The 17,121-nt window shown below is 37.9% G+C and overlaps 1 protein-coding gene across 1 annotated transcript in view; it reads left to right on the plus strand.

The window, feature by feature from the left end:
* The window catches only part of KLHL1 (kelch like family member 1), a 266,155-nt gene that overhangs the window by 147,178 nt on the left and 101,856 nt on the right, over positions 1-17,121 (plus strand). Inside the window, exon 5 of the mRNA XM_076363042.1 lies at positions 10,433-10,645. Within this exon, the coding sequence (XP_076219157.1) occupies positions 10,433-10,645 (213 nt within the window). The remainder of the gene's footprint in view (positions 1-10,432; positions 10,646-17,121) is intronic.

Consider the following 17,121-nt stretch of genomic DNA (forward strand, 5'->3'; position numbering starts at 1 on the left):
AAGGGATTCTATGGAGACAAAACCTAAATAGATTCAAAGTGCTATTAAATAAATTGAAGACAAGTCCACAAAGGTCTTCTAAACATCTCATACAGGAAATCCCTAAAATCACAAATTTCCAAAATCTACGATACACAGAGAAGATATAACATTTACCTTTTAAAATTCCTTCTAATCATTGTCAAAATTACATCTGGTCACAAATGGACCTTTGCTTGCTCTAAACCTATACAGTTCTTTTTATGTTCTATGAGCACTTAAACACTAAGTAATACCTAGGTACATAAATTCTGTGCAAGACTGTATCAGCTATCAATAAGTTTATATGAATAGATACCATATTTGTAAATGTAATGAGTACCTTCTAAAGCATTAGGGTATCAGGAGATCTTCTTTATCTTAAAGAATGTTTATAAGTCTGCTCTGCTTTAAAGTCAGCTGTGTTAGGCAGCATAATTTCAGGTGTAAATCTCATCTAGTAGTTTTCTGTCTATTTCCAGAAGAAATTATCTGTTTATTTGTGTTGATAAATAAAGAAGACAAGAAAGAAATGAGAAGATCTTAGATGAGTAATAAGTAGTCTAGAAATCTTTTTTTTTATTATTTTATAGGGAAGGTTTAATTATGTAAGGAACTTTGTTTAATTATGTATGGCTTTGTAGTAAATAGCTTGGGAAGTTGAGTTTGGGTGCAGTTTGCTCAGATTGTTCTTTTAAAAAGTACAGATGATTTTTTAAGTGGTGGATTTTGAAGAGTAGAATGATAATGAATTATGTGAGAACTTGAACACAAGCTAATGAAAAAAAAACAAACCAAAACAACCAACAGCGAGACACAGCTATAAAGTTCTCTTCGCCTCCTCCCCCTTCCCAATAAAGAACTGACACTAAGAAATTACTGCATATTACAGTTAGTTGACAGCATGAGATTATTTGATGGTAACATGCAGTCTTGGAGAAAGTGAAATGTAATGTCTGTTCCTTCCAAATTTGTAATTTACAAAGGAGCAATAAAACAAGAGTAACTGTCAACTTTAATCAATATTATGTGCAGGATGACAAATGTTTCACAATTTCACTTCAGTCTGAAATTTGTCTTTTGGGATTCACAGTAGGTTAATATATTTTCAGCATTCATTTAACAGGTTTTTTAAGTGTTCTATCAAAGACAACAACTTAATGTGACAAGTTTTCAGCAGCCTTGTACCTTGACAAACCACTTAATACCTAAATACAGTGATTATTTTACATTATACCATATACCATTATTTTGTTGGAAAGAGTATGGAAATCACCATTGTTAATAATCGGATATCTTTGTGTGAATTATTCTATTTTCTGAAATACCATGGAGTACAAAAAGTTTCTGTTATATAGGGGAGGGGTATGTGTAGCTATTTTAATTAACTTTGTACCACAACACTGTGGGTTTAGAATTAATCTGGACTTAATAATGTGCTTCAAGGCTGTAAGTGCTGTCAGAAAGTAATTACCGTATGACTTTCTTCAAACCTCCTTATGGAGTGGAAGTCTTTGGAAGTCCCCTTTACACAGAGAGGTGGTTCTGTCTCAGAATCCTTTTTGTGTTCCAATGTTTTTCTAATTTGGAATATATTCTCTACTTTCATACTAATTAAGACTCTCAGTAATGCTTCAAATTATGCTGGATGTTAGTTGAAAGGTAGATTAGAGTCCAACAATGAAAAAGTGTGAGAGAGAATGATTCAAGCACATGATTCAGGCATTTCCTGAACTTTATATTTTCTGTATGATGGGCTATTTGTTTCCTAGAATGCTCTTGGAAGGTATATACTTTTTCAATAAAGTCATTTGCTATAAATTAATCAGAAATGCTAAAGTTTTCATATGTTTCTGCTGTGTTTTTTTAAATATTTGATTTCAGTTAAAATGACTACTGAATCTGAAATATCAACATAAACTACCATTTTTAAACATTTCACTCCTCAAACAAAACTGTAACTAAAACATTCTCCAGCAACAGCATATATCACATGACACAGAACACATATGCTTTGAGATAGCTAATGAAGACAGAAGAAACACTGTTGTTGCAAATCTTTATAGTGTGGAAAGGAGAGCAATAGAACAAGGCATTTTTCCTCTATGATCATGCAATTCCCCATGATTCGTTAGATGCATTTCCATTTTAGTGGCTACTTATTTTTAATTCAGGTTTGGAGTACAGGAATATGAGAAAAGATTTCACTCTAATGCTCTGACTGAGGTTTCAGTTACCTTTTGGAATAGTATCTTAATTGCAATATTTATTAATCATTTATGAAAGTAGAAGCTTTTTTAATAGACATGATCTTGCATATGCCTTCAGCCTTTGCTTTGTGCTGTATTCCATCACAGTCCACAGGCTAAGTAGGGTCAGGGTAGGTCAGTGAATGATTATGAGATTACCAGTGAATTTGTAGGTGCTACCACAAGAAACAGTTTTAATGATTAAGTATCTTGTTTTCACTCCTGAACATTACAACATGGTATTCCAGGACACAGTACTGTGAATGAATTGTAAAAGCAAGGCCATAACCACTCAACTCCTTTGAGTTATTAAAGACCGAATAAATTATTTTGAGGTTTTAAGTTTTGGTGCTAATGGGCTCATTAATCAGAGTGAGAAATTCATAATAAGAACTGGTATGTATGAGTGGAAGACAGACAAGTTCAAATGGGAAATTAGACACACTTTTTAATGTTGAAGATGATTACTTCTGGAAGCTACTGCAAAAGTGGCAAATTATCCATCTCCAGATGTCTTTGAGATGATGCCTTTATAGGAAGCAATTTTCAGTGGATCAGATGTTATTAGGTTCAACAAAAGAGTAACTGGGTTAAAACAAAACTGAAAGAGATTCCAAGGCAGTTCCCTGCTGTCTGGGGAAACCACCTCATGTAATCCCTTTTGTAAACTGCATCCTAAGTTATTACACTGGTTCTAACAGACCTGTTCTCTGCCCACCCATTGAAAATCTGTTCTAGAGCTTGATGCTTTAACAGAAAGATTTTTTTTTTTTTTTTCTGATTTCTAGCTTTCTTTTAATCAGATTTGATTTAGGTGAGGTTCCTGTTAGACTTGTTACCCTCCATTTTCCTCATTTTCCTTTTCTATGCCTGTAATCAGAGTAAACAAGACAGGGGCTCCATTAGGACATAAAAATATGTGCTTACGTTGACATAAATGTTGAAAGGTTACACTTGTGCTTTTCTGCATCCAAAAGGTCAGATTACACAGATTGAAGCACACCTCTGTAACTGAATACCAACATCCTCCCTACTTGTGGATTCTGCATGATGAGTGGAGTAAACTATAGCACAGTGGCTGAAAGAATTACTTACTGGTTTTATTAATCCGCAGGCCTCGGCTCTAGCATACACCACAGTCATGCACAGCAAGTTATGTTAAATCTTGAGACACACTTGTAACCCTTGCTGAGCAACCCAATGCCTAACAGTGCTGCTTCTGAGACTTCTCTAACACTAATTTTTTCTTTACTTATCTTGCTTAAGATGCCATAAGCTGCAATTCCAACTCTTGGCCACAGTCATGAGTGCTCCAATACAGTGTGCTACTAGGGCTGATTTGATTGATATGGGCTAATACTTGCTGCACCTGCTACAGAATGTATATGCATGTATGTTCCCATCCTGAGTGAGTTTTAATCTATCCATGGATAGAGTATTCCAGCAATGGCCAGAAGCTGTGGGGAGTGTTGATGGGGCTCTTAGTGGAAGACATCCCTCTTCCCTAAGCTCATTATTTTACCCTGGTATTATCCTGCCCTACATGATGTTGTAAGTGACGGTACTTGTGTCCTCCTATCCTACAAAATGGTTTTGTTCCTCCTCCCATGGGGGTACCAGTTATGGAGTGGTTTATCTCCAGTGGTTGCTCCAATGGTTGCTTGAGCATTTTTCATATAAGGAAAGGGTGAGAGAGCTGGGACTCTTCAGCCTGGAGAGGAGAAACCTCAGGGGGAATCTTGTCAATGTGTATAAATGCCTGATGGAAGGGACTGAAGATGAGGGAGACAGACTCTTCTCAGTAGTGCTCAGTGACAGGACAAGAGGGAATGGACACAAATTAAAAAACATGAAATTGCGTCAGAACACGAGAAAACACTTTTTTACTGTGATGGTGGTCAAACACTGGAATACATTGCAAAGAGAGGTTGTGGAGCGACCTTCTCTGAAGGTGTTCAAAACCCGACTAGACACAGCCTGGGACAACCTGCTCTCTCCGACCCTGCTCGAACAAGGGCATTGGACTGGATGATCTTAAGAGCGCCCTTCCAATCTAAATGATTCTGTGATTCTATGACCTACAAGTTAGGGAAGCCATTGTGGCCAGACTGTAAATTGGATGATAATGCTGGATTGGGGCAGCAAACTTGTACCAAAGCATAATTACTGGAGCAGGGTAGGGAAGAAAGAAAAGTCTTGCCAGGAGAGTAAGAAAGTGAGAGTGTCATGATGACTACTTCCCTGGTGTGTTATAATTTAAACCCAGAAACTTGTGGTTCTGTTAACTAGATGAGAAGGGTTGCATTCCTGCTGAGCAAACAGCACAATTTAAAAAGTTGGGGCAGCTCATATTTTCCATATTTGGGGAGTGCTAAGGGTACATCTACAAGTAAAAGCAAAAGAAGACAGTCACCAGAGTCCATATAAGTGTGTATCCACACTTTACAATACTGCACCAACGTGACAGTTTGCACTGTGAGTCTCTATTTTTGCCACTTTTAGCCTTTTCAGTCCAAAATGCCACCTCTGGATGATTCACAGTGCTGATCTCCTTTGCTATTTTCTTGAAATTGTGCTGAGAACCCTTCCAATGATAAATATATCAATCATCCGGGCCAACTCAAGTCATGGAACACAAACATTCCAGGTTTTTAGGTCCCCAAATTGTGCTCTGTGGTTCTATTAACTTTATTTTGGGACGGTAAACTAACATTGAAAAAGACCCCCAAAAATGGGGGGGGGGGGGGGGGGAGGGAAAAAAAGGTGGAGTAATGAATAACAAGAGAACTGGTTTCCACAATACTAGACTTCTGTTTTTCCTAGCTACCGTGCTAGGAAGAACGTTATGCATGCACTGGGGCTTAGCACCCAGAAGTTCCAGGGTTTATGGGATACAGGACCTTCCAGAACAGTGTTGGAAGACTATTTCAGTCAGGAGGAGCAAGATGTGTACATGTCCTCATCCATTTAGCAAGTTGTGTCTGTTTTGTGTACAGGTTTAGGCTTCTTGGATCTTCTTAGATGTGAAGAAGAATACGTGCAGCATGTGTGAGCCAAGATCCTTCAGCAAAACAGGAAACAAACATTAACCATTCTGACACAGTTAAGGAAACATGCAAGATTAAGGCACTCTAGCTTGAAAGTTTTAGCCAGTTTATTGTGATGAACTGGCATATCAGCAAACGTCTGTGACCAACTGGTTATGAACTACATTTAGATTGTAAAATCCCAGAATGCTGCATGATATTGATGATGATTTTTTTTCATCATAGATTAGACTATAATCTGGCTAATTCTGCAGAGTCATATCCTAAAACCTGAAAAATTTGAAAAAAAAAAATTAAAAGTTGCAAGTGAAAAAGGAAAATACTTAGATTGTGGTAGTCTAACTTTGTCATCTAGAAGTCTCTATTAAAATTTCAGTTTTCTGTGTGAGCTGGTATCCATAGCCACTGTCTCTTCTATCCTCAACTTGCTGTCTGCTCTCCCCAAAAAGCAGCAGCTGCTGATCTCTCTTCCCACTGACAAAGTTCAGACTCTTTCCACTAGCTGCCTATCCTTTGAACGCCCCAGCCTTTATACCCCTTTTGTAATGGTCACGTCAGGCTGGCATCTGGTACTGGAAGAAACATGTAGCTTTCTGGATTACATAGGGTAGATGGAGCTCACTCTCAGATAAAATCTGGGATTTGGCTAGAGAACCAGACCATAAGCATATTCATCAGTGCTGGTCCTTTGTCTAATGGGAGTTCAGGAACTTGAAAAGCCCATTCTCCTTAGGAAAGAAGATACACGATAGGACGGTTTTTGCAAAGGGGATGTAGTCTTGTATGATACACAGCTGATAGGGAAAACTGGGTGTACAAAACAAGAGGGCTGAATTCAATGTAGCACAGCAGCAATAATTCCAGACTGAAATAGTTTGGGGCTTGAACAAAATCAAAATTGGCATTCAGGTCTTTAGCACTTCAGAAACTATACTATATGATTTAATATGAAAATCAGATGCACTATTTATTCATTTATTTAAAAGTTCTCATGAAAACTTAGGTTCTAAACTAAAAGCAGTGTGGTCTTAAAATATTCATTGACACTAGTCATTTACTATTTAAGTGAAAGGCTAGTGTACAGATACCTTTTTTTCAGCATTATCTTATGTGTTTCTCATTTTCATATTGGAAAGGCCACAGCATGAAAATCAATAAAATGTAAAACTTCCTAAATACGACCCCTACATCTAAAACCAAAAAAAACTGCTAAGCATTTTTACTGCCACAGCAACTCTGATGTAACAGGTTCTAAATAGCACTCTCAGAACATGACATTCTTTGCCAAGGTATGAAATTATTTCATATTTTTTATAATACTGAAGAAATTATTCTCAGGCTCTTCCTTATAACTGATACATGCTGATTAGTGAAATCAATGACATAAACAGCAATGAGAACTAACTTTTGTGAGATAATTTGATTCCATGTGAAATAATGATCATTACAAGTCTTGATTGAAATAAAAAATCAAATTCATTTATATTGATAACATCATTATAAGGATATATGTAGCAGAATTTATTTTTTATTAAATTCCATTTGGTAGTAGTTTAATTTCATTAGAGCATTTATGTTCCTATGATACACAATCTGTTAGACTCAGATACTCAGGTGCTTGCTTATCTGCAGATTTGTTTTGTTTACTTGACTACTGTGCTGATACTTTATGGTCATTTAATTCTAATACTATGTGCTGATGAAAAGGTTTAAAAGTGAAACAGTTCTGCCGTGGAAATGCTATGACCCCATAGCAATGGTTATTGCATGATCATTTTGAGAAAGTGGAAGGGCAACCAAGTGAGACATAGATTTCTCCAAGTGGGTTCAGAGACTTTCCTACTTTCTACTGTAAGTTACCTTTTCTAATTTAAAAGCAAAAATCCACTACTCTACTTAATTAAAACATTACAATTCTTGCTGAAGGGAAAGGCTAAGTGAATGACCCATGCAGGAGAGGCATTAGTCACAGCCCAGTTGATCTTATGAGACTTATGAGGCAGTGAAGACCAGATCTACAAAGCTTCTTAAGTATCAGAGTCAAAACTTACAGGTCCTGAAAACTCATACACCTCTGTCACATAATCCTGGACATGCTTAAACACTGAGTATCCTTATTCTCAAAATTAATGTTTCTCAGCCCGTGAAGACCGAAGCATTCCTGAAAGCACTTAACTAGAGCGGGACTGAGTAGCTCAATTCCTAGCTTGCACCTTAATTTCAGGAGAATTTTGAATTTAATTCATTTATCGTGAAAATTTTAACCAGTAGATAGCAGGCATCTTTTGTATCCTCTTCCCTAAAGTGCATAAATGAAGACCAATTATATTTTAAAAGAAAGGCAGGTTGTTCCACAATAAACATATAATAAATTATTTCTGTTATAATAAAACAGCAAGCCATTGAAATATGCTTTGCTGCTCCAAATGAAATGAATCTCAAGAAATTAAAATGTGATCTAGGAAGTTCTAAACATTCAATAGTCATTTTAGGAAATGCTAAGTACTTGAAGGAGAGAGTTTTTAGCTCTGAAGATCAAGAACCTGGATTTTATTGCTGGGTTTTATATATATAATATATATAAATATACCATATAAATGTATATATATACAGAAGTTACAGTTATATAAATTATCTTTATTAAATAGCATTTTCTCAGCCCTGAGTAACATGAAACTAGTGTAAGTCCAGATGTTTAGAACAGATTTGAGCTCATATGGTTTGTCTGAAAACTTTGTTAGATTCTACTTTCAGTCAACATAAATCAGTACAGAGGCTGGCATAAGTTCTCCTTAAGCATACACCCAAATGAAAAGACAATTAAAAATGATAAAAAATCTTAATCAAAACTGAAATTATTATTCTGAATTTAGAGCCCCTGCTCTGAGTGTTATTCAAAATTGATTGAGTTCTGTGAGTTCATAAAATGTATTCCACCATTGCAATGTTTCTCAGTAATATTAGGTCATTGGATTAATATGCTATTGCAAAGTTTGATGTTGGTTCCTATTAAGAAGTAGAGTTATATTTTTTTCATAATGGAATTTAGTGTCAGTTTAACCAGCCTTAATTAAACTTTGGCTTATAAATCATTTTATTGAGAAGTGCAATGAAATTTTCTGAGTTTTATGGCTTTTTAATTAAAATGAATTCAGCCAACTTGTGGTTAAGTGCCTGCAAACTAGTTCCTTCACATTTCCAATCTATTGTACAATGTTCTAGTCACACAATTTAAACTTTATCAGGAGTCAACAGATTTAAACCTTAGGCCATAAAAATCTATTTTTTTAAGTACCTATTGACATTTAATCAAGCAATTTAAAAAAAAGAACTGAGTCATGTTTTGATCTAATTATCAGTTATGTAAAGATAACTTAACAGCACGGTTAATACAGACCGTGATGATATATATAACTTTGATTGTTGTATCAGCATCTGGTTTTAGGTGTATATGTAGAGTTAAAAAGTTACTCATTGAAAGTTGTTTTACATGTGAAAGTATTCACATTCATAATAATAAGCATCACTTTCAGCTTTAGCTAATTTGTTCTATTTGCACATATGTATTTGACGTGTAATTACATTACACATTTCAGTGAACTTCTGTCTGTCATGATTTTGTCATGTCTATGTCTGTATTATTCATCTCTGCTACCTTATATAAAATAATATGCAGTTTTTAATAGATTCTTTTAAGCAGTAACTTTCAAAAAATATGATCTTGGAGAATTAAAATAATAATTTCCTTGTATCGCATGGGGCGGGGGGAGGACAACATGTGACTTACTAGGGCCAGAGTATAATTCTGTTGTTTTAAGTCTTGCACCATTTTTTTTCTGTATTAGTTACATTGTCTCAGTAATACTGTGTTACTTCTATTTCAGTTCCTGATGACCAGTTAGTCTTTCCCCTGGCCCACACCCAAACAAGCAATTATAGAGAGCTTTAATTTGAATTTTGATATGCTAAGAATTGAATTGAGTGGGTGTAGCAGTGGAATTATCCACTTCCCTCAATTTTGATGTTCTTACGCTTAAGTCTTTGACATGTTTTGTCATTCCTTCCATGAATCTCATCTTACTCTCACAAAGTCTACCCAAAATAACATTATGAAATTCATTATTATCTTTTATCTATCAGATATTGTAACTTACTTCTCCCTCCAACACTTTTTTACATTTTTGTTTTATGTCAAAAATTAGATTTTTTCCAGGAGGAGGGTCTTATGCCTCCAGTCTATACCTACTTCACTTTCTTCTTACAATTGTCTATGAATGAGGAATATGAGAACACATTTGCAATTTCTCCACAGAGATCAAGCATCCTAAAAGAAATATTTGGAGAAAGATACCCTGCAGAACTGTGCTTCTGTTGTGTCCTGTTAATGTAGGGTAGGCAGTTCAGAGAGCGCTTAATTCAGTTCTTAGGATTCAGTCAACTAAATGGAACATTTTTGTTTAGTTTATATAGTTTATATCTGTATGGTTTTATATAGTTTATATAGTTTTTGTTTAGTTTTTTATAGTTATTCCTATATGTATTATAAATTTCAATACTATGAGATTTTAATTGCTGTATACATTTTGCACATTAGCTGGATGTTAATAATCTGTTCTAAACAAATTCAAGAAAGAATGCTAAGTTCATGGTGTTGATCTTCCTCTCAGCCTTGTCATATGTATAGACAGCCATCGTCTGGATATTGATAATATAACTGTATGTGACTGACGAGTTATTTAAGAAATAGATCAGATGGTGAAAAAATACAGGAAAATGTAGTATGTGCATGTAAAGGTTTACAATATATTGAATGTGCTCAATTACAACTGAGTTTATAAAAATTTCAAACAATATGCAGACCTGCCCTAGTCTTTACTAATTCTGACAATTTTTAATTACAATATTACCATATAATCTTCATATTGTTTTCTGAATATATTCATAGATGAATTACAACTATAGCTGTTTAATTCTAATCATCTTTGGTTTGTTTTTCTCATGAGCTGTAAGAGGGCTGGGTGTGGCAGATATTGACTAATCCTATGGGTTTATTAGCTTTAACAGCTGCTTTTATTTTCTTGCAGTATTACTAAATCTGAAATACTTTCTTCTTCTCAGGAGAATATAATGGAAGTTATAAGAAATCAAGAGTTTTTACTTCTACCAGCTGAAGAACTCCATAAACTTCTTGCTAGTGATGATGTGAACGTTCCTGATGAAGAGACCATTTTCCATGCCTTAATGATGTGGGTGAAGTATGATATGCAGAGGCGATGCAATGACCTAAGTATGCTACTTGCTTATATCAGATTACCACTGCTTCCACCACAGGTATTTTTTAATTATTATTATTTAATAACAACAACAACAACAACATCACTGTTACTGTGAAAACTGTCATCAGTTTATAATCTGCAACTGCTGAATACTCTGGGTGTTTAAAAGCAAAGCTGTTCAGAATTAGAAAAAATTAATAGCAGCCCTTCATTCAGAGTGACCTCAATAAACTTGAGGATTGGGCCAACAGATACCCAAGAAGTGCAGAGTTGTGAAACTGAAGAGGAATAACTGCAGATATCATAACATGCTAAGGATAGGCAGAATAGTAAATATTCTCAGAAAAAAACCCTGGGGATTATGACAGATACTGGGCTGAGTATGAGCCAACAGCATGAATGAGGAAAACTGCATATCGGTCTGCATCAGGAAAAATTCTGTCAGCAGGCCATATGAAGTTATTATTCCCATAATACCTGGTGCTGCTAAGGCTGCACCTGGAATATTGTTTCCAATTTTGCACTCCACAACTTGAAAGGCATAGGAAGAAACTGGAAAAGGTCCAGTGATGGGCTACCGAGATGGTATGTCAGCTAGGAGAGGAGAGGCTGAGGAAGCGGGCTTGTTTAGTCTGGTGAAGAGAAGGCTAAGCCATGACCTAAGAGCAACTTAAGACTTCTTGAAGGGAAGATCATGGAACCAAATTCTTCTTGGGAGCACCACAAAGTGTAAGAAGGGGCAAACGCCCCAAGGTGAGCAAGGACAGTTCAGGTTGGAGATTGGCTGGGCGGCGAATCACTTGGAAAGCAGTGAACCACTTCAGCAAGTTTTTCAGAGGCTAAGCAATCTTCTTCATTGAAGGTTTTCCTGAATTAACTAGACCAGGTGGTTGGGTGGGATTTTCTTGTTTTACTTTCCAATATAAAATGTGCTACAAAGGAAACAATCAAATATGACAAAGTTAAAGGTTTCCATGTCAGAAATGTTAGCTGTTTATTTTTCATAGATACGCCAGTTGAGAAGCTAGCACACAATACTGTGCATTACTGCAGTCTTTAAAGTGTTTTTTTTAATCTGCCAAGCACTTAGAAAAGATAACTTAAACGTTCACACACCAGCCTCACCTCTAGCTCTTATTGTGTAGAAAGAGGTCATGCAGGCTTTGTTGGTTACTGGTCCCTGCCCTAGTTTTTAGTAATAATTTTCTTTATAATTCATATCTGCAAGATCTACCACTACAGAGTTAAATGAAGCTATTGACATAAGTCAGATGAAAGGAATACAACTATTTTGTTCGTTCTGTAAATTGCTGAAAATGGTGAAAAATAGACCCAAGATTAAAAAGATTACTTTCCTTTTCAACAGCCTTATGTAAAATATCAGGTAATGTATGTATGTGTGTAAGGTATGTAATGGTCTCATTCTCGTCTAGACTTCCTTTCCCATGAAGGGTTGGACCAGAAGGTCTTTCAAAGTTGCTTCCAACCTGGGCTGTTCTATGATTCTGTAATTCTATGATTTTGTGATTCTATGATTCTATGATTCTGTGGTATATAAAGTATCAGCTGGAATAATTTGGAGGCAAGATTTCAAACTACTTTTATGTTTGGAAGCTTCTAATCCCACTACAAATTCTAAATGTATGGCTCATAAATTTAGCTGCATTTCTCCAATCCTTTACTTCATCTAGGCACCACATACTTTGCTTACCTCTGCACTGCTAATTGCATGTTGTTGTGGTTTAATTTCAGTCGGCAACTGAGTACCACACAGCCGCTCGCTCATTCCTCCCTCCTGCCCCCGGTGGGATGGGGGAGAGAATTGGAAGAGTAGAAGTGAGAAAAACTCGTGGGTTGAGATAAAAACAGTTTATAAATTGAAATAAAATAATAATAACAATAATAATGTAATAATAATAATAATAATACACAAAGCAAGTGATGCACAGTACAATTGCTCACCACCTGCTGACCGATGCCCAGCCAGTCCCCGAGCAGCGGCCCCCCCGGCCAGCTTTCCCCAGTTTATGTACTGAGCATGACGTCACATGGTATGGAATGTCCCTTTGGCCAGTTTGGCTGTGCCCCCTCCCAGCTTCTTGTGCACCTCCAGCCTTCTCAGTCGGTAGAGCATGGGAAGCTGAAAAGTCCTTGGCTAGTGTAAGCATTACCTAGCAACAACTAAAACATCGGTGTGTTATCAACATTGTTCTCCTCCTAAATCCAAAACACAGCACTGTACCAGCTACGCCAATGTGACGCCCATCTACAAGAAGGGCCGGAAGGAGGATCCGGGGAACTACAGGCCTGTCAGCTTGACCTCGGTGCCGGGGAAGATTATGGAGTGGTTCATCTTGAGGGCGCTCACAAGGCATGAGCGGGACAACCAGGGGATCCGGCCTAGCCAGCATGGATCCATGAGAGGCAGGTCCTGCTTGACCAACCTGATCTCCTTCTATGACCAGGTGACCCGCCTAGTGGACGAGGGAAAGGCTGTGGATGTGGACAGCCTACCTGTCCTACAGTCTACCTGGACTTCAGTAAGGCCTTTGACACCATCTCCCACAGCATTCTCCTCGAGAAGCTGGCAGCTCACGGCTTAGACAGGTGTACTCTGCGCTGGGTCAAAAACTGGCTGGACGGCCGGGCCCAGAGAGTTGTGGTGAATGGAGTTCAATCCAGTTGGCGGCCGGTCACGAGCGGTGTTCCCCAGGGCTCAGTACTGGGGCCGGTCTTGTTCAAGATCTTTATCAATGATCTGGATGAGGGGATTGAGTGCTCCCTCAGTAAGTTTGCAGACGACACCAAGTTGGGCGGGAGTGTTGATCTGCTCGAGGGTAGGAAGGCTCTGCAGAGGGACCTGGACAGGCTGGATCGATGGGCCCAGGCCAACTGTATGAGGTTCAACAAGGCCAAGTGCCGGGTCCTGCACTTTGGCCACAACAACCCCATGCAGCGCTACAGGCTTGGGGAAGAGTGGCTGGAAAGCTGCCTGTCAGAAAAGGACCTGGGGGTGCTGGTCGACAGCTGGCTGAACATGAGCCGGCAGTGTGCCCAGGCGGCCAAGAAGGCCAATGGCATCCTGGCCTGGATCAGAAATCGTGTGGCCAGCAGGAGTAGGGAAGTGATTGTGCCCCTGTACTCGGCCCTGGTGAGGCCGCACCTCGAATACTGTGTTCAGTTTTGGGCCCCTCACTACAAGAAGGACGTTGAGGTGCTGGAGCGTGTCCAGAGAAGGGCAACGAGGCTGGTGAATGGTCTGGAGAACAAGTCTTATGAGGAGCGTCTGAGGGAACTGCGGTTGTTTAGCCTGGAGAAAAGGAAGCTCAGGGGAGACCTCATCGCACTCTGCAAGTACCTGAAAGGAGGTTGTAGCGAGGTGGATGTCGGTCTCTTCTCCCAAGTAACTAGTGACAGGATGAGAGACAATGGCCTCAAGTTGCGCCAGGGGAGGTTTAGATTGGACGTGAGGAAAAATTGCTTTACTGAAGGAGTGGTGAAACATTGGAAGAGGCTGCCCAGGGAAGTGGTGGAGTCCCCATCCCTGGAGGTATTTAAGAGACGTGTGGATGAGGCGCTTAGGGACATGGTTTAGTGGGCATGGTGGTGTTGGGTTGATGGTTGGACTCGATGATCTTAGGGGTCTTTTCCAACCTTAATGATTCTTTGATTCTGCTAGGAAGGAAATTAACTCTATCCTTGCTGAAACCAGGACACATGTAAATCAGTCATCCCCACATTACCAAGCTGAGTGTTGTAGCTCTTTATCCACAGTGTTAAAGGCAATTCCCTTTATAGTTGAGTAGCTATGTCCACATTCCACAGTACCTGCTTCTGGGTTTCCTCTGGTGTCTCTGTGACCCCAACACATAAGGATACCCTGAGACACTGCCAACAGCACTAATGTCCTTCGTTTATGCAACGGAATTGTGTCCACTTTGTTATGCATCATCCTCATGAGAATATCCTGGATACCTTAAGTCATATGAAGTATCACTATATCCCATGTTTAGCACCTGAATTAAATCCTAGATTTCCACTGCCTGTCATAGATAAGCATCACAAATGTAAACATGTGTCATTGGTATCTCACATCATTGACACCTATCTATAAACTCCTAAAACAGTTGTGTTAACCTCAAACTTAATTCCATTGTGTATCTTTTAGAAAGTTTTTCATAAAACTTCTTTCTTCAGATTCAAGTCCCACTTTTAGAGGGAACACATTTCTTTATGCAGGAAAGGAGGCAGGTGAACAGTGAGTAGGTTATATGAAAAAAAATAACAACAGTTTCAAAACTGTAAGGAGTTTCAAAAAGAATTATTTTAGAGTGATATATTTCTGGCAATTCTCTGTATTTTTTGTTCAATTTAATCTGAAAATTAACCCTTATGCACTGGTGCTTGTCTGTAATTGAGTACTGCATCATATAAATGTTTGCTATAATGCTAAAAAGTATTTAAAAATTATTTCCAAATTAAAATTAAGATATAACAAAGTTTCAACAGAAAATTATTGAAAGCTGGAGGTGAAAATTTACTTCTTATTACCAAAAAGTTATATTTTTTTCCTACTATGGTTTATACCTAAGTATATATCAAATAAAACACTCTATCATTTTCATTGCACTGAAAGTTAACTGAAGAGCTCTCTGGAGAGAAGCCAGGTCAAAATTAAAAGCTAATTATCTGACCTTTGAGAAAAAAAGATTTGGGTTCCTTACTTTTAAATTCAGTAAAAAAGATGAAGTCATAGACTGCAAATATTATTAACAGATTGGAAAGACTGTACTGATATCCTTTTAAAATGAAGGCTTAAATTTATAGCCTGAGTTTTTATACCTCATTTCACTTTCAAGGTGCAGTAATTATATCAGCAATGTAGTCAGACTTGAGTAATAGGATATCATAGAACCATAGAATAGTTTGGGTTGGAAGGGACCTCTAAAGGTCATCTAGTCCAACCCCCCTGCTATGAACAGGGACATCTTCAACTAGATCAGGTTGCTCAGAGCCCCATCCAACCTGACCTTGAATGTTCCCAGGGATGGGGCATCCACCACCTCTCTGGGCAACCTGTGCCAGTGCTTCACCACCCTCAGCATAAAAAATTTCTTCCTTCTATCTAGTCTAAATCTACCCCCCTTTAGTTTAAAGCCATTCCCCCTTGTCCTGTCGCAACAGGCCCTGCTAAAAAGTCTGCGGCCATCTTTTTTATAAGCCCCCTTTAAGTACTGACAGGCTGCAAGAAGGTCTCCCCAAAGCCTTCTCTTCTCTAGGCTGAACAGCCCCAACTCTCTCAGCCTTTCTTCATAGGAGAAGTGTTCCATCCCCCTGATCATTTTCGTGGCCCTCCTCTGGACTCACTCCAACAGGTCCATGTTTTTCTTATGCTGAGGGCCCCAGAGCTGGACACAGTAGTCCAGGTGGGTTCTCACCAGAGCAGAGGAGCAGAATCACCTCGCTCAACCTGCTGGCCACGCATCAAACAATGTAATTCAAAATTCAGTAGAAGAATTTAGTAGAAGCCAATCAGTATGTACCTATTAAAAGGAAAGTATCATGAAGCTGCAAATGAAATAATAGAACCTGCAATGTTGCCATAGAACTTTAGTTTAATTTTACTCCTTTGATTTGCCTGAAACCATCTGCTAAACTACAACAGTTTGTATTTCTTCATTCAAGTCAAACTAGAAAGGTTGGTGGCTTGACCAATATAAGAAATTATTTCACGTTATAATAGGTAAGATTTAGTTACTTCCTCTCAATAGGTGTTCCAAATATTTTGTGTTGATCTGTACAGAAAACATATCTTAATTTATGTTCATTTTCACTCTTAAAGGATTCAGGGACAGTAAAAATTTGGTGGGAGCCTTAAACCTTGTTAATGCTGAAGTATTTTAGATTATTTACTTGAATTGTTCATTTACAAGCTTATCATAAATATTTTTTCCTGTGATTTTTAATAGCATTCTTCACAGAGTAAGTTAACAAACAAACAAGTTAAGAAACAAACAAAAAATATCGTTAAGCTGACATTTTATTTTGTCAGTAGTTCAAAAACTCTAAGCTAATATTTGTGGCTAAAAGGTACCATAGTTGCCCTCAATTTTCAGCAGCATTTTTAAATTAAATTTGAATAAAACCATTTTAATCTTTTAAAAAATCAAACAAAATTAATACATGTAAAACAAAGCAAAAACACTAAAGACAATTTGTGGATATGTCTTTTTTGACATGATATGATAAACATATACATAATCACAGAATGGCTGAGGTTGGAAGGGACCTCTGGAGGTCATCTGGTCCAACACCTCTACTCAAGCAGGGACGCCTAGAACCAGTTGCCCAGGACTGTGTCCAGATGGCTTTTGAATACCTCCAAGGACTGTGCCAGGGCTCAGTCACTCTCACGGTATAAAAGTGTTTCCTGATGTTCAGACAGAACCTCCTGTGTTTCAGTTTGTGCCCATTGCCTCTGGTCCTCTCATTGGGCACTACTGAAAAGAGCCTGCCTCCATCCTCTTTCCA

This window comes from Aptenodytes patagonicus, chromosome 1 (assembly GCF_965638725.1).
Source record: "Aptenodytes patagonicus chromosome 1, bAptPat1.pri.cur, whole genome shotgun sequence".
Classification (NCBI taxonomy): Eukaryota; Metazoa; Chordata; class Aves; order Sphenisciformes; family Spheniscidae; genus Aptenodytes; species Aptenodytes patagonicus.